Source organism: Gnatocerus cornutus, chromosome 3 (genome assembly GCF_029298725.1).
Source record: "Gnatocerus cornutus isolate USDA-ARS CGAHR chromosome 3, icGnaCorn1.1, whole genome shotgun sequence".
Lineage (NCBI taxonomy): Eukaryota > Metazoa > Arthropoda > Insecta > Coleoptera > Tenebrionidae > Gnatocerus > Gnatocerus cornutus.
Window position 1 is genome coordinate 16,350,043 of NC_142235.1, and position 22,737 is coordinate 16,372,779.

At 35.9% G+C, this 22,737-nt stretch overlaps 3 protein-coding genes across 5 annotated transcripts in view; 1 reads left to right on the top strand and 2 right to left on the bottom strand.

Moving 5' to 3' along the window:
- The window catches only part of Syt7 (Synaptotagmin 7), a 180,903-nt gene that overhangs the window by 130,414 nt on the left and 27,752 nt on the right, over positions 1-22,737 (bottom strand). For 2 of the 3 annotated variants that reach the window (XM_088031959.1, XM_088031958.1), the window contains exons 1-2: positions 7,379-7,463; positions 4,290-4,391 (exon numbers count right to left, since the gene is read on the bottom strand). The exons of the other annotated variant lie outside the window; for it this stretch is intronic. In XM_088031959.1, coding sequence (XP_087888085.1) covers positions 4,290-4,385 — 96 coding nt within the window. In that variant the 5' untranslated portion in view covers positions 4,386-4,391; positions 7,379-7,463. Of the gene's footprint in view, positions 1-4,289; positions 4,392-7,378; positions 7,464-22,737 lie in introns of those variants that run through there. 3 annotated transcript variants of the gene reach the window in all.
- Positions 15,308-18,356, bottom strand: LOC148177574 (potassium/sodium hyperpolarization-activated cyclic nucleotide-gated channel 2-like). Its single transcript, XM_088033369.1, has 9 exons — positions 18,344-18,356; positions 18,181-18,287; positions 18,094-18,132; positions 17,967-18,021; positions 17,875-17,902; positions 17,580-17,803; positions 17,340-17,470; positions 17,213-17,305; positions 15,308-17,161 (listed from the first exon to the last, which is right to left on the bottom strand). The coding sequence occupies exons 1-9, from the start codon at positions 18,354-18,356 to the stop codon at positions 15,308-15,310; spliced, it is 2,544 nt and encodes an 847-aa protein (XP_087889495.1).
- LOC148177575 (uncharacterized) lies at positions 20,404-22,367 on the top strand. The gene is made up of 4 exons (XM_088033370.1): positions 20,404-20,561; positions 20,670-20,705; positions 20,785-20,863; positions 20,925-22,367. The coding sequence occupies exons 1-4, from the start codon at positions 20,404-20,406 to the stop codon at positions 22,320-22,322; spliced, it is 1,671 nt and encodes a 556-aa protein (XP_087889496.1). The 3' UTR covers positions 22,323-22,367.

Consider the following 22,737-nt stretch of genomic DNA (forward strand, 5'->3'; position numbering starts at 1 on the left):
TAGGCGAGTGGTTTAAGCAAACGAGTGTGAAATCGAATTTTCAACACGTGTTGTACACGGTATTTTTTCGACGACCACAAAAATCGCAGAGTTAATAATTATTTTTTTAATTAAATTTAATGGTTTATGGTTTACGCTTTTCCACTTGCTAATAACGGTGCAAAAACCCGTCAAGTTATATCTGTTCAAGTTAAAACTTAAAATGTCGTTCGGCAGAGCACATAGCCGCGGACAAAATAATTATGCCGTTGCGCCGAAAGTTAGATACCGAAAATGCCCGATCTGCGTCAACCTGTGTGCAATATAAAAACACACAGTTGTCGGCCAATCAGAGATCTCAAATTTTTCATTGCACACGGGTAATGTGCTTCGTTCGTCTTCGCACTGAAATTGTTTGCAATTTTAAATTTTCACTACGAGAAAACTGTATGAAATGTGGCATATTTTATAGGGGTCGTCGGAAAAGAATTTAGTGTGGTCTAACAAGGAAAAATTAAATGAGAATGGAAGTCAGCGCAAAACTGTGTTAAAACTTTAAAAATAGAATTAGGAAATCCGTGCTTGCTGTCATTCGAAACATTTACACTGTTCCCAGAAATTAAACGGATTTGAAAATGGTGGATGCGCCGGGTCAGTTTTTTTTTATCTCGGCTCGGAAACTTTGCAGGGAATACCCAATTTAGTTTGTATCAAACAAGTTCGAACTTGGCACTAATCCACAATTGGCCAGACCTTGTGATAAAGCTCCCACCTCCGTCCAATCTCGTCAAACTACCAATAGAAAAAAAAACCGAGATTGCCTCCATATTTCATGAACGATATTAACAACGACGCGTCAGAAGTGATAACAGAAACAATACCTTCACCCTGTAAAAAAACTTGATCTGACGGTAAATTTTTTATTCTGAAATTAGCCGTTTTCAATCATAAAAATTCAAAGGGCCGCACTCCACAAAAGCTTGATTAAAATAGGATTAAGTCCGTCACCGTGTTCATCACTTTTTTTCTTTTTTTAATTAAGTTCGTGCACACAAAGCCCCAACTAATTAAAATATTCTTCGGATAGACGAACGAACTTACCACAATAGCGAAGACGATTTGGTTTGCAAATTGCGAATAAATAGCAGCTGAGTAAACAAGAATTATGTCAAATCGGTAAAATAATGTACTATTTATCCTCCTTCGGGAATTGAGCGTTGTTGGGATTTATAGAGTTGGGGATTGAATTGAAATAGTGTTTTGGGGGTTGTAACAAGCTCGTCAGAGTTGAGTGGAAACCGGAAGAGATATGGAGGGTTGTTTAGTTATGTAGCCGGACACGATTTATTTAATTAGTTCCGGGAGAATTTTTAAGGGTCGTTTTATTGGGTTGAAGCACGTTATTTCTGGTATATCTGGAGGGTGGCGCTACCAAAATAAGTAGTTTCGTTGGGCTTTAATGTAACAGCTGAGGACATTCTGCGTTGACCTTTTGGAACAAATTAACGAAATTGATCGAGATAAGAAGGTGGAAACGGAGTAAAGGTTTTCAGGATTTAAAAGGAATCATTCTGTAATGGTAAATTTCTTCTAGGCAATTTTCATTAAATTTAACGCTGTAAAGACGAGTCAACATTCGTCGCAAATTATTGTCGCTTGCGCACAGTGGTCCCGATCGCAAATCTAGCTGGGCAAAAATTATTACTCAACAAAATTTCGTCAATTTTTGGAGATAAATTTTAAAATGTATCAAACTTTTTTTTTAAGGAAAATCTATAATTAACTCTTGCAACATTGTAAATAATAAGTACAGCCTACTGCGATTGTTTTAATGGGGTCGTTTTCCAATATTTTGCTTCACGTTGAAAATATCAATAGATATTATCAAGAAAAGTTGCTTAGAATAATATTTTAGAATTTTAGACCAAATTTTAGTCGAAAATTCACATTTAGTTTTTTTTTCCTTTTTAAAATTTTAAATTCGATCAGCAGTTTCATTATTAATTTATCTACTTTTGTTGTGGATAATTTTTTTGTTTTTATATGGTTTATTGCTCCCCAACTGTATTTTAATCATTCACGTTGATTTTCATTGAAAAAAACAAAAATTGACGATGATATGAGGTTGTATTCATTTTAATTGCAACCGCCATAGTTGTACAAGGTCCGGCAACACTTGTGTCCACCCCTAAAATCGTCTTTAATTTTAAAGATAAAATTTTGAAAATTTGCATACGCTTATAGTTGACAAAGCTCTAGAAGCTGACATAAAAATTTGTTTTGATATCACAGTTTGTTTGGCGTCACGACGCTTAAAAAGTATAATTTTTACCGATTTTTGTGTTTTAGCGGTAATATTCGCGAATTCAATTTTTTTTCAACATAACTGTGATACAAATATTTGAGTTTTTATTTTAAATTTAATGCAAATTGTGTTTAAAATTTGCGAAAAAACGCTGTTTTATCAAGTTACTTTTCAAAATTATGACAGCGCAGTGGCAAACTACGTTTACACCAAAATTTCACAAGTCACTTCAAACACTCTTATAAAGGTTAATTTTGATTAACACGGACATGTTGCACTTTATAAACACGAGAAATCGTTAATAACATCGACAAAGCGACAATTTCATCAAGTAAAACTTTTGTTACAATCTAAAGCGAACCAAAGGATAGATGTCTTTTGTGACACAAGATGTTGACAGTTGGGTGTAAACGTAGTTCTTAATTTTGCCGTTATAAAATTGAAAACTAACTTGATAAAACAGCATTTGTTCCTCACATTTTGAATACAATTTGCATTAAATCTGAAATGACAACTGAGATATTTTTAACACATTTACATTGAAAAAAAAATAAATTAGCGGTTGTTTTCACAAACCCTCCACAATTAACTAAAAATTACACTTTTAAGGCGTAGCAACGTCAAAACTATTGGTGATAAAAAACAAATTTTTGCGTCAGCTTCTAGAGTTTTGTAAACGATGTGCGTATGCAAATTTTCAGAATTTTATCTTTAAAATTAAAGACGATTTTGGGGGTGGACACAAGTGTTGCCGGACTCTGCATATGGTTGAGATTTTTCGAATGCGTACTCTTTAATGGTTCTTTAATAAACCAGAACTAGAACTATCTTGAATCAAATTTTAAAACTCTAGTTAAACTCTATGTTTATTTTAAACTTAGAAAGGAAACTTCAAAAAGCAATATTATTTTTTTCTAAAGCATATTCTGGGAAAAAATGGGTTTTCGGGTAAGTATGTACTCTCAGTTGAATGATCAATGTCACAAATTTGCAAAATTCAAAAACAGTTTTAAAAAAAGCTTGCATGTAGAGGCCCGATAATTTGGCTGAAATTGCAATGCAAGGGAGTGAAGTGGTTTTGCTGGCTGATATACGCACAACAGTTTGAAGATTTTAAAACAATATACGTTAGTTAGAAATTCAATTCATAAACAAACTTGATTTTTGATTTGCCATCGGGACCACTGTGTTGCGTCAGCGCAATTTCCAACTATTGTAGCAGTATAGCGCATAAATAATTTCTGTCATTTAAGTTAATTAAATTAATCTGATCCGATCTTCGTTTCAGTTCAATGACATCACGAAACGTGAGACGGAAGCACGAGAATTACCACCGATAATGTCGTTTAGACAGCATTGAAAGCTCCTCATTATTATGCAAATTATTCATCCGTCGACATTAGAATTATTGGTATTTTAGTGAAAATTGGAGCATTTGGGGCATAAAGTAAATGTTCGGAATAATGACAAAAAATCGTGTGCACAATAATTTACAAATTACACTGAACTTAACCATTGGAAAGGGTAAAATATCGATTCCGGTTGAAGTGTGCCGGAACATAATTATTCCAATGACAAACCTACTCCCCGGAATATTAAATATGTGTCAACATTGCAGGGAACTGTATTATTGATAATATTCAGTACACACAAATCGAAATTCCGTTCTTAAAAGAACGACCAGTAAATAAAACTGACCATTTTATAATCATAACCAACCCCCGAATCATAAAGCGCGATCTTCATTACGACCCTCATTTCTCATCTCTCCCCAATTACCGTCCCTCCAGACTTTAAAAAAATCATGAATATTCAACTCCCCTCATTACATTAAAGCCCACCCCCATCCGCTCATAAAAATCAATCTCTGCTGTTCCCAACTTATCGAGGATGAAGCAATTCGCCTCGATTACCACCCCCGCCCCTCGATCCATTACATATTCATGAAAGTACGAACACTATCCGCTTTAAGATCTAGAGCACTTAACATTAACAAAAAACTTACGACTTTCTTCGTTTCAACCATGACATCTTCAGGACTTGACGGGAAGGCCTTGCCGCCCTCGGCGACATATTGGCCGCCGAGTCCGAGGTGAACCATTGCTCACTAGATTTTCGCGGAATTATTCAACGAACGAAGTGTGACACATGTTGCATCTGCTGGGGTTCCCGAGGGAAAAAAGGAACGAGGATTATGCGAAAAATTCATGTCATCCCGTCTGCCCACGATATTCTCTCCGAATTAATTTCCGGAGGCTTTTTGCGTTATTATCCTTGGTAAGGACATGTTTGAATAATAAACCTCAGCCCGAATTAGATGGAGGCGTTCGGACATTGAAAAAGCACTTCAATTTCGTTTGATTTAATATAAAGGTGCAATAGTGGGCCAAGGGCGAATACTTCGTGATTCAATTGTTGATTGTAAAAATGGTGGAGGCGCCGGGACGGAAAAACACGCAACCCTATTAAAACGTGCGAAAATGAACTTTCTTTGTAGAAAAATTTAATGCGTAGCTCTAAGTAACTTTCAAAGAGTTACGTGATATCTGATACAAAAATTATGGAAATCGCTGAACGGTAGATTTGAAATTAGCATAACTTTGAACCGACAGGGAATAGGAGGTTGAAATTTCCGAATGAATATTTGCTTAGGGGATGCGGGTGTGAGATGTGTTCAGAATTCACTGTTTTTGGGGGAATTTCATTAAATTAAAAGTGGAAAAATATTTGTTTAGTGAGAACTGCAAAGTCGTGTGATTGTTGTTTTCATAAACTGAAGACCGGACTTTTTATAACACTATAAAAGCGTTCCGATTTGGCCGTTCCGCTATTTTATTTCCGTTCCAAAAACTCTTTTCACGATTTCCGCTGAATATTCAATAGACTTATTTCCACAGTTCCGCAGATCCGATTTCATTAAATCAGGATCTTCGCTCCAAGTATGCGCCATTTTCACGAAATTATCCGCGATTTTTCATTCATTCTTGTTTCTCTTTTTTCATATTGTTCAATTTTTTTCGTTTTCTTTCCTGCTTTCTTTTCTGAGTTTCTCTTCAATTTTCTAACTCTCTATCGTTGTTTTCTGCTTTGTTTCATCATCTGCTTCTTCTAGTCTTTCTCTTCTTTTTCGTCATCTGTCTGCTTCTTTCGTAAGTTTTTCAATTAACATCTCTTAGTTCCTTTTTTGTCCTAGACAAAGAAACCGAAAAACTTCATCACCTGGAGAGCCGAAACACCGCAAAAACGCCAAGAACTCCCCTAAGTCAACATCATCCCCAAACATCGACCACTTCCGCTCTAAGCTAATTCCCTTCCATCCTAAAAACCCTTTTCACAGCCACCTCTGATCGGATTTCACCAAACATTCAATAACTACTCTCCACCGCATTTTTACAGACACGTCATCGATCCACGCCAATAGACGTCCTCTTCAATTTTCCTAAACATCATTGTCCGCTCAAATAGCCGGTTATTTTTTAAGACCCTTAGAATAGGAAACTTACAACATTTGATTTCGAAATATGAGCACGGCGTTGTTGGCGTGGGATCTATTTTTATATAACATTGAAGAGAAAAGGTTGTCGTAAAAGGTAAAGTAGGCGTCGGAAAGGGATTATTATCGTACGCTAAAGGGTGTTAACTATCTCAAGGTTTCGAAGGTCGTATATTATCTGCATTAAAATGTCAAAAGGGAAGACATGCCGAGATTAGCGAAGTTTTGACGAAAAAAAATTATATTACCCCAATCACTCTGTTGTCATTTTCACGCCAGACACCCGTTTTCTTATACAACCCTTCACTAATCAATAACCGTGACGTCACTCTTTAAGACAATTGAAGCGCGACGTGCTCTTGTTTTCGCAAAGCCGCCTGATAAACGGATCGCAGTAATTAACTTGTTGCCGCAAAGTAATCAGTAATCAGTTATCGATCCTTTTTTTTTCTTTGATGGCATTAAAAGAGCGTTCACGTATTCGCGCTGTAATGAATTCCAAGAGACACTCTCTTAAATCTTTTTTTTTAAGTTGAAATTTATTTCGTGAGCGTATTGGGTTTCTTTCAGGGCCGACGTCAGAAGGTGGAGACTATAAATTTGAATAATTTATAACGTCGTCGACGGCGCGTTTATTTTTCTTGTTTCATGAGGAAATAATCTCGGCTAATGAAAGATGCTTGAGAGAAGTCTTAAATAATTCTTCTGAATTCTGTTGGACCATTAGAGATAAAACGCTGGAAGGTGTGCAGAAATACTCAAATAAAAAGGGGAAAATGGGATATACCTAAATAGTTCAGTCTGCGTTTGATCTTCAAAAGAGATTTCCAAGAGGTTGTTAAATCTAGACGTTATAATATCTGAGCTACAAATTTAAGATTTAATGAGTCAAAAGTCGGAGGCTTAAATTTAATAAAACTTGTAACAAACATCATGAAACACCCCAAGATAATAAAGCATTGGGAGACGATTTCCGCAAAGAACCAGAGATTGTTATTTACACAGAAACAAGACAAAACTCCGATCACGTACAATTGACTCTCACTGCAATTTTCCAAGAAGCACCATTTCCAGTTGTAATAACAAAAGTGGCTCAACCCAACTACCAACATAAGAAAACTGAAAAATTCTAACTTACAACCTTTAAATAAACAACGTCAAAGCTACTCGAATGGAAAGGTTTTCATTTTATCTTAAAAGCATTCTTGAGATATTTGAACGGAGAAATAAAATTGTTTTATCCTTCACAGCAGGAATTCTGAAAAAATGTTTCAGCTGCGTCAATAGCGCTGTTATTTGTCATATGAAAAAGAAAGATATTTCAGACGCAATATTAAACCGTCAGTTGCATTGTGGTAATGAACTTTAGAGTAGTTTACAGGCGGTCATGAAATTATAAATGGGCGCCGCTACCATTAAATCACCGGAAAGTAATCAATTTCAGTATTTGCAACCCGGCGCCTCCACCAATTTTCTTATAAATGCAAACCGTGTACTTAAACTTTTTTTGTCCGGCGCATTCACCAATTTTTCGCCCGGTTTTTTTTTAGTGTGATATTAAAATCCCCACAGATGCAACACGTCCCAATCCCGGCACTCACCGTTTTCACAACGCGATCTAGACACCACTGCAACTGCACAAGGATAACAAATAAAATCGTGGCCCGCCAAACCAGGACTCCGTTTAAGATCGTACTAGTTCGGCCTCCCACGAAGTTGTACGAAATTTTTTAACTCTTGAATTAATCGCACACGCGAACCATCCGATTGGTGTGTTGGAGAAACTCGCAAATAACTCCAATTGTTTTCTGGGTTTATTTTTAGAAGGTGCTTTTCGTGATCTTTTCTTAAGACTGTGGGGATTCTTGTGGTTTTCACAGGTTTCGTGATTTGTGGAAATGAGTGGGAGGGCAAGAAAATTGTTCTTTCAGTAAATTTTGCTGCGAATTTAATTAGTTGGCTAGCACCTGGTCGTTCGTTCTAATTCTAAGCGTTGTGTGTAGTTTCTATTATGAGTGGAGGATAATGTTGAGTCTGAAACCTCTAATTAAAATATATGTAATAAATGGAAACTCGTGTAATCCTTTGTTAAAAGCAACTTAGTTTTGTTGGTACAACTAAAAAAATTCCTTGTTAAATTGTCGGAGAAGTGGGCGCAACTCTTTGATTTTTTGTCTAATTAAAAGTTCCCGGAACTGTTACGCCTACCCATCTAAAAAGTGGTTTGATTGGGTTGAACAAAAAAGTATAGACTCGGATTGGATCGTAAACTCGATAATAAACCGCGACAATTATAAAGGCTAAGCTGATTAGAGAACCCTACAACAAACTAATTAAAATCGGAACGATTGGTTTAAAACTTTTGTTTTATTTTTATGGGTTTTTAATTGGTTGGGATTTGTAGCACTGTTTTCAAATCAACCAATAATCGATGGCGCATTTGTTGATTCTTACCGTTCGGTATATCAGCGGTTCTCAAATTTTTGTAATAGAAAGATTTACCTGAAACAAAAACAAGTTTTATTAAAAATGAACTGTAAGAATTTATGATTAAACTAGTTTTCTGAGGTGAAGGTTTTATTAGCATTACATTAAACTACCATTAAATTGAAGTCAGAGCAAACTTAGTTAACATTTATAATTAAGCAGGGAGAGGCAAGACAAACTGACGTGGAAATTTAGCCATAAACTTTGATTTAAACCGAGAGCCAACGTCGTATAAAGGATTAATTTTGGGCAATATTGTACCGGAAATTGAGAAGGAAAATTAGCGGTAGGTAGAGTGAATTGAATTTGTGGGATTCATTGTAGAAACGAATAGGAACATTACTTTAATCTAAGAATTTCCATTTCAAAAATATTTGTCTTCTTACATTTTTTCTGTCAGTTCCACGTTTTCCCAAACTTTTGTACTTTTAAATTCTCAGTTTACGACAAAAATGTAAAGAAAAATCAAAAGAAAAAAACCTGACAGAACAAACCAGACACAATCACAATCAATGTAGAATTTGAAAAAATTTAAAAGCAATTTTAAGAAAATCTTAAGGAATTCAAAGAACACTCAATAAGAATACAAGCGCAATCTGGAAAAAATTAAATAAATCAAAAACGTAATGAAATTAAAAAAAAATATAGTAGAGAGACTATAGGGAATTTAATTAATTAGATAATTGTAAGAAAAATCTAAAAATCTAAAACAATTCTCAGGATGTTTCACAAAAAAACTTCCTAAAGAGGATTTTGAAGTTTTGGTCCTAAAGCATTTCGTTTATATGCTAAAGCTCCCTCAAAATGACAGCGAAATGCGTTAAAAAAATAAAATACACATGATAAATGATGGTAGGTTTGTCAAAAGTAAAATTTGTCAACTTAGAAACATCGGATCAGTGCCGCCGGAAGGTGCATAAAAAGGAAACAACGAGATTATAAAAAGATGCAATAAACCAAAAACCTACAATATGTGCATATTAGTATAACAAATTTTTAATGTGTCTTTAAACTATCCCAAAATCTTAAAGTCTTTAATAAAAGTTTGCTAAACACCCTGCGATGCGGTATCTGTCTATTGGAAAAATTTTCATTATATCCTCGAACCGCTTGCTGCTAAACAATTTTCATCCACTTCACCATAAAGTAAAAGCGTGTCAGCAAACTTTTGAAATGTATTTTAATCATAAAGGTTTAGATTATACTATTTGGTGATAAAAATTACACAAACTGCACTGATTTTACTGTCATTTTTAACGTTTTAAAAAAAACTGGTAATTTATTCCTTATTTTACAATCCGTGCGATAGTGCTTGCTCATTGGTCAACTTAAAGATCTTCTAGTTCCTAAATATATGACGTTAGGACAATCTATTAATTTCTATTCAAAACACAAGCAAAATTCAAAAAATCCAGAGGTTCCAAAAATCTACAAAAATTTTTCAGACAATTTACAGAAGGTTTAGAAAATAAAAAAACAATTTTGAAAGAATGCAACAAAAATGCAAAAGAAAATCTGAAGAATCTAAAAAATTTGAAGTAATAAATACCAACATAATCGCTTCAATCAAGGCTTCAATATTCTTTCATGCGGTCAGGCCTTATTCGATTTACTCCGCCTTTGCAGTTATTAATAACAAAATTATGAAAATATTAAACATCGCAGAATCATCAGCCCGCTGAAAACAACAAAACTTTAACAAAAAAAAAAATATTTAGATTTTAACAGTTAGTAAATAATAAACATGAAAATACGCTTTTAGAGTTTGTTAAAATAAACATTTCAGGCGTAATTAAAGCCTAAAATTTTATTATGAATAAATAGAATTTTCAAACGTGATAAATTTACATTCGCTTCGAAGATCGCATTACATTTTTTTATCCCAAATGCTCGTAATTCTTTCTTTCTTATTTATAATTTCTTCGCAACAAAACCAACGAAATATTCTCATTTTATATTCTTTTATTAATGTCTCTTGAAACTTCTCGACAACTTTCTTTATAAAGATTTGTAACATTGTATTACTTGTGTCCAGACCAACGTTAAGCGCCGTGCTTTTATTTCCCCTGTTGTTAAAGAAATGAAGTACATCCAACCTCTACATTTTCCCATCTAAGAGAAATTTTTTTGGAAAACTACCTCGTTAGTAGAAGTCTAATCATAATAAATAAAAAACTAAAAACATAATGAATATGTCCTCCAATCGGAACGCCATAATTAGTCCCAACACCAATTTTACAAGCTGATTTGAAAATAATTTCCGAAAAAAAAAAAATTGTGCTGGTGGGTATATTATTGCCTACATCCAGCTCTCAGTTGATTTTGCTACCATGAAGTGTGTCATTCTGCTGTTTGTTTTTGTTGCGGTCGTCATCACCGAAGTAAGTCATTTTGTTCATAGTTTTGCCATAAAAAACAAATTATGTTTGCAGGAGGTAGCTGAAGATGACAACTATGGACAAGTATATGATTGTACTATAATGAACGACTCAAAAATAGATGAAGATGAACCTGAACAACTCAAAAATCAGGAAAACAAAAGTCCTGAAAGTTTCGACATAGCATTCCTGAGTAGAGCTAGAACTTATAAGTAACTCATCGAAACAAACGCAAAAAGCATATCTCCCCAACAATTTCTCAACCAATAATAAAGCAGTAACTCACAACCTGACAGCACTTCATTTTTTTCTCGTAAACACGTAAACTATTCCGCTTTATCTCCTCGCCGAACATTGTTAGGAGCTCGTCCAAACTCCACGAACATAATTTAATAAAATTTCGCTTGAGAAAACCAGGATACGTCTACCTCCCAATGGACAAGTTCACGAACCTATGAAAAGCAAACAGCGATTTTTCCTTCGCTCGTCTAAAAATATCTCAGAGAGAGATCTATTATGTGGAAATCGAGGTACTGTTCGTAATTTCTAATTACTTGAGCGAAATTAATTTTACCTGTAAAACGTATTGTTATGAGCAACAATGAAAACCGCGTTTGAGTGAACAAAAAATATGTTTTGTATCGAGTTTCCACCGCAGAAAATTGGTGGAAATCTTGTTAAATATTCTATTGGCACAATGTGGATAGAACGGGGATTAATTAAGCACGGATTAACTGTCGCTTTTGATTCATTGTTAAGTTGTTAGGTAGTTTAGACAATAACTTATTGGAGAGAAAAAACTAGACGTGAAAGCGCACCACTTCATTGATTAATTTAGTTTTAGTTTAAATGTCAACTCAAGTTTAGTAGTTCAATCGCAAGGTCGTTTTTGTAGTTTTCAATATATTAGAGTTCTTAAGCTTCAGGTATAAACAGTTTTATGTTTGATTGGAGTGTAAAATACTCCTTACAAGAGAGTCTTGAGGCCGTAAAATTGCGATTTATAAGACTAGTAAAATAAAGTGACTTCATTCACTAGATACGTACAAACATATCCTACCAACTTCATTATTATTACCAATGCCAAGGTCTCCACTCCTTTTCATGTTGTTTTCGATAGTCGACACAAAAAGGAACAGTGTGATTTATATTTTCTTTACAAAGCAAGAAGAAGCTACTTTATATACGAACTTTATGGAGCTTGCTTAACTCCCACCACTTAGATCTATTATTTACTACATCCTCTAAAGCTCGTCCACTTTCTTAAGACAGTCACAATAATTATTGCGTCACTTTACAGCCATGTTTGCACAAACCAGACTTTGACTTTTCTTCTTTCAATCATTTTCCTCCGAAATAGCACGACCTCTAAACAATTTCTTCTTATTACCGCAAAGTTAGTTTCCGCGTCTGTGCTTTCTATTTAATTTCCCAAACGACAAATCACTTTTAAAATTACCCGACTGGAAAATAATTTCAACAAATTACTTTAATACGACTTAAAGGTTAATTCAAGGAAAAATGATGTCAACACAATGTTGATTCCAGTTGCCCACGTTAACTAAATAAATCATCATAAATTGAAATGAAATTGTAAACAAAATTGGAACTGCGTCGAAGAGCGAAATTCCGGATTTAGAACACGCTTGTATTTATTTAAAGTTATGCTAAGCTTTTATTCAAATATTTCGAAATGGATAGTCTTAAAAATGTACAAAGACAGTTTAATATTTCATGGAGTCGAGAGTTGTGGACTTTCAGGCATTGTTGGACTTTTTCGTGGTGAAACTTTAATCGAGTTGCGGAAAAACGAAACACAAAGAAAGTTCTGGAAGTTGTCACAAATGTATATTTAATTAGCTGCATCCCCCATAATTCAGTAATTTAAAAATTTCATTAAATATTTCAATTTACTCGTCCTGAGGGCATCGAAGAAAACATAAAGAAATCATCCAGTTCTGCGGTCGGTTCCAATTAGTAGTAATAAATGCACAACTTTGTAATATTTAAATCCTAATCCGGACTACTCCACCCCTAACCTACCCCACCACCGTCCATTCAACCCTCATGACGTCAACACATAAACGCAACAATTTCTCCGCAACGCGCACACACGGAAAATTCCAACATCAAGTCCTTTGACCCTCCCTATTAAAACCACCCCCAACATTCTTAACCGGTTCTCTCGTCTCCGCCACATCAATGTCTCCAATTCAATTCCTGTGCGATACGTCCCGGAGGAATCGTCCTTTTCACAAAACATAAATATAGAACGAAGGGAATTTAATCCGGATTTGAGAAATGGACGAAAGAATGGTCGAGATATAGTATTTTGAACAAAAAGGAGAAAAAACAAACGGCGATTGAAACGGAAGTGTGTTAAATGCATGTGAGAGTAGAGGTGGATGTAAATATTCATAGGTGGTACACGGGGATGATTTGGTATTCTAGCGGGATGAGGAAACGTGCTTCAGGAAATAGAAGGGATGGAAAGGTTTATGGAAAATAAGAGGAGGAATTAGGGTAATGGAAGGCAGAGTAATTTTTTTATACGTTTTGACGATCTGTTCCTAATAAGACAATTTCCGTACCCCCGTCATTAACTAAGTGCAAGCTAACTCGACCCGCCACCGCTAACGACCTCCAAGAAGACCATTAGAACATTCACCCCTCCACTGTCCTATCATTAAAGTCCCCCCAACTTTACGAAGTTAGGACCTACTAAAACCCTTGTTGCACCCCAATCGATATACGTGACATTAGCAGAATACATGGTCAAGGTTAACCTCAGACACTCCCTCGATTCCGACGCCATCTGGCCGTCGCGACGCCGCTTCGCCCGAGCAAACTGCGTCGATCCATGGCTGACTAATGGAGGCGTCACAGATGGCGCTACCAAGGACAATCTTCCGATAAGAAAAGTAGGTAACTAGATTGATGAAGAATGGAGGAAATGGAGTGTGGAGGTGATAGTTTTACCAAAGTTTTCTACTTTTGGGGTTGGGAACTGTCCAGTGGAGACTTTTGATCTTCCACACACGTACTTCAATTCCCGTTATAACCGCATCAGGCGTCCCAATTGACGGAGACGTGAAAGTCGTTTGAAAGTTTGCTCTTTCCAAATTACAGGAAAAGAACAGTTGGGTCTAAAAGCGGGAATTTTGGAATTGGTCCTTAACGATGACGACGACGCTCTGGAGAATTCCAATCGGGCGCGTCTTATAACTAAAACTAGTTCATTACTTGCCGAAAATCAATCGGTGCTTGTTCAAAGACGAGAAGAATTTTAATGAACTTGGAGAGAAACAGTCGATACAGGGTTGGAAGGGAATTACGAGGGTTGATTTGTTAAAGGAGAACCTAAGCGCAAAAAGACAAAGAAGTTAAGGATGCGCTACACTCATATAAAATGATTATTGGAACAGTGGAGGAAATACAAGAAATTAAAACAAGAAGGAATTTGCATAGGAAATAGAACTTGCTTATTGTCTTGACAGAGTTGAATCGTTTAGAAAACAAAGCGTCGTTACCACGCATTCTCCTGAAGATGTAGAAGAGACTGAAGTCAATGATCCTTCGAGGTAAAATGTTTTTCTTTAATTCCCAAACTCCCTTTAGTTCCATCTATCAATGTTGCTGAACCTGTGGATATTGCAGACAAGCACCCGCATGCAGTTCGGTGGATATTCAAAAAAATTACAGCGATATTTGTATTTTTCCTTGGTTTGATCTAAGGTAACGCATTTTTTAATCAAGTGCATTTCACCTTTCGAATTAAAATTTCAAAATGACAGATGTGGTGTTTTAAAGGTTTAACATTAAACTTTTAATTTTTTGTAGATTCAGTTGCAACATTACCTGTTGTAAATTTATGAATTATGTTCTTTGTTCTTATTCCACATGGGGTAAAACGATCACTTAGGTACTGGGTAAAACAATTCCGGGATCATTTTACCTCTAATATAAATAATTAAATGATATCTGAGAAAAGACAGTGATAATGAACAATAGCGACAGAAAGATTCAGAATGTATTTTTTGTTGAAAAAAAATTCACTCTTCAAAAGAAGAGGATTGGATTAGATGCAATGTGTGCCAAAAATGAACTCATGACTAATCTGCAAGAGTAGATGAAAAAAAAATATATTCACTTGCAATTTTTGGCGGAATTAAAAACTTCTTAAATCAGAAAACCTTTTCGTTTTTACCAAAAAAAATGTAATTCTTTTAATGTTTATTTTTGTCTTTAATAAGAGTCTCTATTTTGTTGTTACTTCTTATTATTTAAGTTTATTTTGTTTTTATCTTAATGTTTAATAATATTCACTGTTTCCACTAACTTTTGCTTAACTTCTAAACTTTTTGAACATAACATATCCTTACGATGGAAAGGAGTTTTATCCCAATCGAGAGATCATTTTGTCTCTAGTCCATGGGTAAAATAATCTTTCTGCAGTCTTGCACTTAATTCTTATTTTAATAAAAATGGTACAAAATTTCGAATGCATTTTTAGGCGCATTTGTAGTGCATTAGTTGTCAATGCTTCTGCATAAGTGGTAGATTTATCAATAAAAAAGTTTTGTAGCTATGGTGCTAAAACGTTATACCCCGCTCTCCCCTACCTTACAGAATTGTTCGAAACGACTAAGTTTTCAAAAAAATTTATTAGGAAGGAGTGTAGTAATTCGGATATGGAGGCAGCATCCTGCGCCTTCCTTGGTATAATATCCGTCGCCGCTCCAACTCTTCCAAAATATCCAACGCTCCAAGAGAATGGCTCCTCTGCAAAACGTCGCTATACCTCTCCTCAAATTTTCTATCTCTGGCCAGAGCAAGTGTCTTCATTTTCTCCGCCAGGTCCGCATAGTTATGAAAACACACTCGAGCATCATCCATACTCAGAGTGTATATTTCGCACGGTTCGAGTGCGACTACTCGGTAAGTAAAAGAAGTGTGTTGAAGCCCGGCAACAGAGGTCCAAACGTTTCCGAAAGAGTCTCCATCTTCCACGTGTAAGATTTCGGCGTTGTCCATCAGCTCGACAGAGCAGGTTCCGTACAAGATGAGATGGCATTCTTTGTCTTCGCCGTCGGAGGACATTACGACTTCGCTTGGGAGATACAATTCCGGTTTGAACAGAGTGAGGAGGATGCCGACGTGTTCTCTAGACAAGCCTTTCAAAGCGTGTAGAGTCTCGACGAGATGTTGACTGCCGTAAAGAACAACTTCCATCCGGAGGTGTTCCGTGATTCCAGTCATGATTTTGTGTTCGTTGAAAAAGCGGTTGTTGTACTTGAGGTTGTAGTATTTGAGGATTTTCCGGCGAAGTTTTGTCGGGTACTGATTAGCAATCATGAAGTTTCTGGTCTGTACGATTACTTCTTCAAAAGCCATCTCAGAGATGTTGACCAACGTGAAGAAAATAGCGATTTTTGCGAGGCCGTAGATGTAGAACAACATGCCGTTGATCGTGATTATCGCGAGTATAATTCTTTCAAAAGCATCGTTGGTCATAAGCCTACTGGTCGTTGCCCCAAAGAAGTGACATATTACGACGGCGAAGTAACAAAAGTATTCGTGGAACCCAGCTAAGAAATCAGTTCGTCTCTGTGCTTGTAGTTTCACCGAAGCTGCATGAAGGTCGTTATGGATTTTGTCCAGCAACGAGTTATCGTCATGATACCACTCTACTTCTAACGACACCATTGTGGTGAGCTTCAAGAAACATGTCCACCAATGCACTAAAAGAATTGCCGCGAACAACAGCTTCCAGCAAGTCCGAGTAGCTTCGTGAAACCGAAGGAGTTTCATCAAAAGATTCAGATTTCTTAACAATGATTTGATCCTGAGAATCGTAACCCAGATAAGTTGAAAAGTGAACAACCTCGCCCGTCGACTGTTCAATTCGTAATCCAAAATAAGAGCAAACAGAGGGATAAAATCAATCAAAAAGTACGTCTTGAGGTAGTGCTTCATGATGGTTCTTTGATCCAAGACGATTTCCTGCGTTTTCGGTACTTTGTATCCCACAAAAAAACGCATTATTATATCACAAGCAGCGATGCCACGACATGTCAACAGAACAATTTCTCTAATGGTACGAGTATTGCTATCCAGAAAGTCGCTGGTGCGGAACGCTCCAATGTAAGGCCCCAACGTAAAAATTAAAAACCAAACAATCGCCATCACGAAATCCTCCGTTAGTGCTATTAAACTGAAGGGGTGGACAGTCCATTGGTTGCCGCGTGGTCCAATATGACGTTTTCTTTCACGTTTCATGGCAAAATTGCTTCGAAAACGAGCCGAAGAGAGAGTGTTTTTGAACACTGTCCGGTATTTGGAAAAGCGGTCACACCAGCGACTAAAGCTACTAACGTACGGTGACTTTTGGTCATCTTCGGAGATTAGGAGTTCGCAGTGGTGTTTCAGAAAGAAGGCTCGAGACGGTGCACCGTTTTTCGCGGACATGTCAATTTGACACAGTATCAAGAGAACACTTGATCTGATAGAACCGGCAAACTTTTATGTTGAACACACCTCCAATCTTATCCGATAATCTTAACACGCAACGACTAGCCCTTGTTTGTTATTATTTTTCGTTGTTTCCTCCTTGATCCTCTCTTCCGTTGTCGATTCATATTCAAGTATTTCCCGGCGAGCTTTCTGTCAGAAATAAATTAACTTGGCATATTTTCGCTGTAATTCCATTTTCCGCTTGGAAACACAATAAGGAGCCATAAACGGCGATCGGAATTTTATTCTTCTTGTTGCGGGAACATAAGTCACGTATAAACACCACTCGCCTTCTATTATGATTGATGATGATGGCTTGAAAGCATTGTCAAACGACTTAATGGCTCAATAAATATTAATGTGGTGGCGGAGGAGTGATCCTTTTTGCTTCCTTCAAGTTACAATTAAAAAAGGCTTTGCCAACAGGAGAGAACAAAGTACCATTTCGCGGGAGAAAGGAGTTGAGACGTGTATTTACTTTGAATTGCGGAGCTTTGAAGGAGATTCTTTTGAACGCTTTCAACGGCAGTTAACAGATCTTTTGCAATTCTGTTTACAATTAGAGGTAAAGTCGAAACTGTTTTAAATTTTAAAGGAATTACAAAAGACGTGTGGGTCTTGAAAACGCAAGCACGGCCTTCGGCCGTGCTTTCGTAGTCATATAATTATTTGCAATTTTACAAGGAACCAAGAGGGGAATTTAGAAAACATGAACAAACAAACAATAATTTAGAGTGAGGAAAATAACTTCGTGCAAGAAAATAACATAATCATAGGAAATAGGATTGAAAAATCAATCATTATAGATTACTTTCAATAAGTAAACACAAACAGAGGGAGAGGTAAGAAGACCAGTGGAGAACAACCTAAAAACAAAGTAAAAATGAAGAAAAAGTAAAAATTGGAATAAAAAAATGAAATAAAAAGAAGTAAATAACACAGAAGATCAAGTAAAACAATAGAAGAAATACAACTTTCTGGGCAAGAGGAGAATTTTATTCCGAGCTGAACAGATAAACTTTAACCGAGACAACTGAACGACCTGCTGAAAAGCCGCACTTTTTGTATAGAAAAACTGTATAAAGACGAAGATATTGTCTTAATAACCCTCCAAAGTCACAGCGCCGTGCCTCTTAACCAAACAATTTCCCGCTAAATTCCCTTCTCATAAAACAAACAACTTCTTACCTTCAACATTCATCACATTTAATCACCCTCAACTTGAATTAATTAAAACAGCGATTAAGCCAAGCGCATTAATTAAAAACCAAACTTTTCGGCCCTCTTTGTTAAAATAAAAATCCCCTTGAAGCAAGAAAATACAATAAATAACAGAAATCCAGGTAAAATCCTCTTACAACGGACACACCTCATTAGTGCGAATATTTAAATACAGAACCCGGAACGCTCTGGTCCAATTCCGGTGCGCAAGATAATTGATAGTGAATATGCAGGATAGCCGATTCTATTGTTAGAACTCGCCGAAATCATATCGATTTGACCCGATTAAAAATGTAGGCGGATGTTGGTTATTCTCGTATGAACAATAAGTTGTAGAATCTCAACCCTCCAGAGGGTGCAGTTACAATAATAAAACAAATAGGAAGCTGAGAGTAATGTTCTATTTAACTTTCGAAACGGACGCGTTTCACAAGAGACGATTTTAATTTTGAGATGTTTTCTCCAGGCACGTATTCGACGGGATTTTTTAAGATGATGGAGTTGGGGAAGTTTTTCGCGCGTGTTTCTTTTGCTTTTTTATGTGGATTCAGTCGGTGGTAACTACAAAAGTTTGGGGAGAAAAAAGAAGGCATAGTTTCCGGTGCGGAATTCAAAGCTGTATTCATAAATTGGCATTTCGGGATGAATAATAGAATTGGGGTCAGGGCTAGTTCTATCGATAAATTATAAAATTAAAATACCCAGCCGGAAATATTACACCCGGAATCAGCTTAATTTTTAAATCTAAAAAGTTTCCTGTCGATGCTGCTTGTAGTAATATTATTGATCCGTAAGAAAACATTTCAGGTCAATTGGTAATTCTTCTTCATGTGAGAACGAACAGAGAGGCGCTTTTTCATTTCTTCCTGCAGTGAATTTGAAAATAAATATATCTAAGAGTTTCATTTTTCTTCTCTCTGCCTGCGTACTGCAGATTGATTATTTAAAGTCAGACTAAAAAGATGTGCTAAAATATGTGCTAAATAAAAAAAATAGTGCTAAAAGGATACAAAAGAACAAAATATGAACAAAAAGGACAAATTATAGAAGAATCAAAATATGAAAGGTGGAAAATTGGAAAATAAAATTTAACGATTGGAAAACTAAATTAGGCAATTTGAGAAATCCGCCCTCCAAACCGCAATGTTCAAAGAAACCGGAGCAAATTACCATTATCCCCTCAAAAAAAACTACTTCCGTTGAAAAGATATGAAAATGCGAAAAATCATAAAACGAAACGGCAAATTCCTGAATTACGACCGTGCGGTTAAACCAACTGCTACAAATCGTAAATCAATGCTTTAGAGATCTAATCATGACAAAATACGAGTATCCTTACTCAAATTCAAAACGTTTCATAACGCAAAAGGTATAATAAAATCATAAAGAAAACGCTCGAATACAGTTCAAACTTCCGGACGTGACTGTCTTTTTAATTTTTTTTACATATCGACTCACTTCACCTTTTGGAATCGTTCCGCTCCTCTGAATCTGATCAGTTTAAATCCCTAGCTCTGACATTAACTCCTCTTCACGCAATCAAAGAATTTTTATAAGTCTCTCGATTTTCACCATTTTCCGCCTCTCAACGATGCGAACCGCCACACTTGCGCTTTTAAATCGCATACCCATGTCAGTAAAATTGAAAATGAAGTTGTCAAGCCCGAGCATTTCCTCAGCAAAAAGACCCTCGCATTTTAACTTTGCTTTGATGTGCCGCTAACATTTATAATTTTGTGAGGAAATTGCAACGATGAATTGATTAAGGAAACAAGGTGGAGGTTGTTAAAACGGCAATAATTTTTTTATCGGCTATAAAGGTTTATTGTCAAGTAGGATAATAATAAACGGGATGGAGGAAATTATTAGAAGGTGAAAGGAGCGACTAGAATGTTGGGTGTTGTCCTCGAAGGCGTCGAAATAAACAATTCAAAGGATGCACAAATTAAACATTCTTGTGGTGGAAGGGGCGTTGGAATTATGTATGTTTGCGTGTGAAATGGACACGGGATGTGGTCATGAAGGCAATGAACTATCAATTTTTTATATTTCCACGCGCTCAAGAGTTCTTTTACCCAAAACTTCCCGAGTTTCTTCAAAGAATCGTTTCTGTTTCTATTCACTTCCTTTTGAGGTGTTCTGCTTCTTCAAATTTTCTTCAATCATTTGATTCCTGTGACGACATGTAAACATTTTTTTATTTAAAGTTAGTAAAAAACAAATCCGACACCACAATGTTATTCCTTTGTTTTCTGTGGTTCCTCAAAGATTAAAAAATACACAAATAATCTAGTTTGCTGTTGCGGTGGTCAATATTTTTGTTCCTCGAGTAAGAAATATATTTTTTCCTGTGGTCTAAACGGCTCTTTTATAACAAGGATGTCTCTATAAATACCATGAGAATGCAGTGGAAAAAACAGTACCGAACAGTTTTTAGCAGTAGTCAGAAGAAAAAAAAACAAAATGGGCGAAAATGAAGAATGTTATGTGAGTACATACTTGAATTAATTAATCCAATGTTTATTTCACGGTTCTACAAAATTTTTAATTTCTTTTGGTAAAATGGCTTTTGGACAATGGCGCCAACTTTTCTATTCCATCGGCTCTGCTAAGGGCTGTAGAACGAAGGTCTATAGACATAGTCAAGCTTTTTCTTACTAAAGGAGCAAATTGTAATTACCATCACAAAAATGAAGACACACTTTTAATGAAAGCTATCAACTTCCCTGATTCCACCATTGTGAAAGAACTACTTACTCATCAAGCAAATCCTAATGTGAGTTCCAAAGACATTTTACCTTTGATTCAGGCTATAAAGAATAAAGAAATTGAGATAATAGAATATTTGCTTGACGGAGGAGCGGATCCGAACTTGGAGAGCTCGCAAGGAATTTTGCCTTTGCTCCAAGCAATTGAACAAAAACGGGAGGACATTGTTGCATGTTTGCTAGAAAAAGGTGCAAACCCAAACTTGACAAACTCTAAGGGAGTTTTACCTCTCGTCCAATGTATAAATCTGGAAAAACTCCAAATCATAAAACTTTTACTTGAAAGGGGTGCAGATCCAAATTTAAAAGACGGAGATTTCACTCTACCGTTGATTAAATCCATAGAGTTGGAACAAACTGACATTTCCAAAATTTTGCTGAATTATAAGGCGGATGCAAATTTGGCCGACAAAGACGGTAACTTACCACTAATTCAAGCCCTCAACAGCCTACAATTTGAAGTTGTTTTGCATATGCTGGGTAATGATGCTAAAGTGAACATTGTCGACAAAAACGGGAATTCACCTCTCTTGTTATCTTTACGTTTGAATCAAAAGGACCTTGCTCTTTCTTTACTGGACAGAGGAGCTGATCCTAACTTTGCAGACAAAGATGGTAACCTGCCTTTACTAACCGCAGTCAAAAACAACCAAGCTGAGATTGTCAAAAAACTGCTTGAATTTGGAGTAGACACTAGTGTAACAGATAAGGAAGGGAAAAGTCCTCTAACTCTCGCTGTGGAACTAGGAAGAAAAGAAGTCACGAAATTATTAATTCTGGGTGGTATCACTACGCCTTTTGATAATTTGACTCTTTTGTTTAAATGCATTGAACAGAAGAATGAAGCCGCTGTTAAATTTTTGATTACAAAGAAAATCGAAATGGATTCTTTCAGTGACTCTGGGTTCACACTTTTGACTAAAAGTGTGGAAATAAGTCATTACGAAATTATACAAACCATACTGAAAAATGGAGCGAAAGTTGACCAAGTGGATGGTAATGGCAAAACGGCTTTGATGTTAGCTTTGAAGAAGGGTAATTATGAAATCGTAAATCTTCTTGTTTCTTCAGGATGTGACTTGGAACAGTGTAAAGAAGAATTGGACAAATTTGCTAAGGAGGATGAAGATTTTGCTTGTTATCTACAGGGTGTACGAGAAAAAAACAAGAAGAATTAAATTTAAGTATGATCGAATGAAAATGTAAATGATAGTGGTAGATAAACTTGTAGACATTGAGAACAAAAATAATAAAAAAAATCACAACTAGAAAACATGTTATTATTCGAACTGTGAAATTATATCTCTCTTATAAGTAGACAAAAAAAACAAATTTTGGGTTGCCTATAGCAATTATATACCAAAGGAAAAAAAGTTCACTGGCTCTCGCTTTCTAATTTCCCTCGATCCTTCAGATCTCGGAAACTAAAAGCATTCAAGTCAGAAAAGTCTCGTCTTTTCCTCTCTACAAATCCAAATTAGTTTTATTCTTATTTAAAATTAAATTAACTGAGACAAACAAAAGTTTATAAAAAAATGCTATTTTTTTTATTAAAAGTCAGATAACAAATTCAATGTCACATTGTTATTTTTT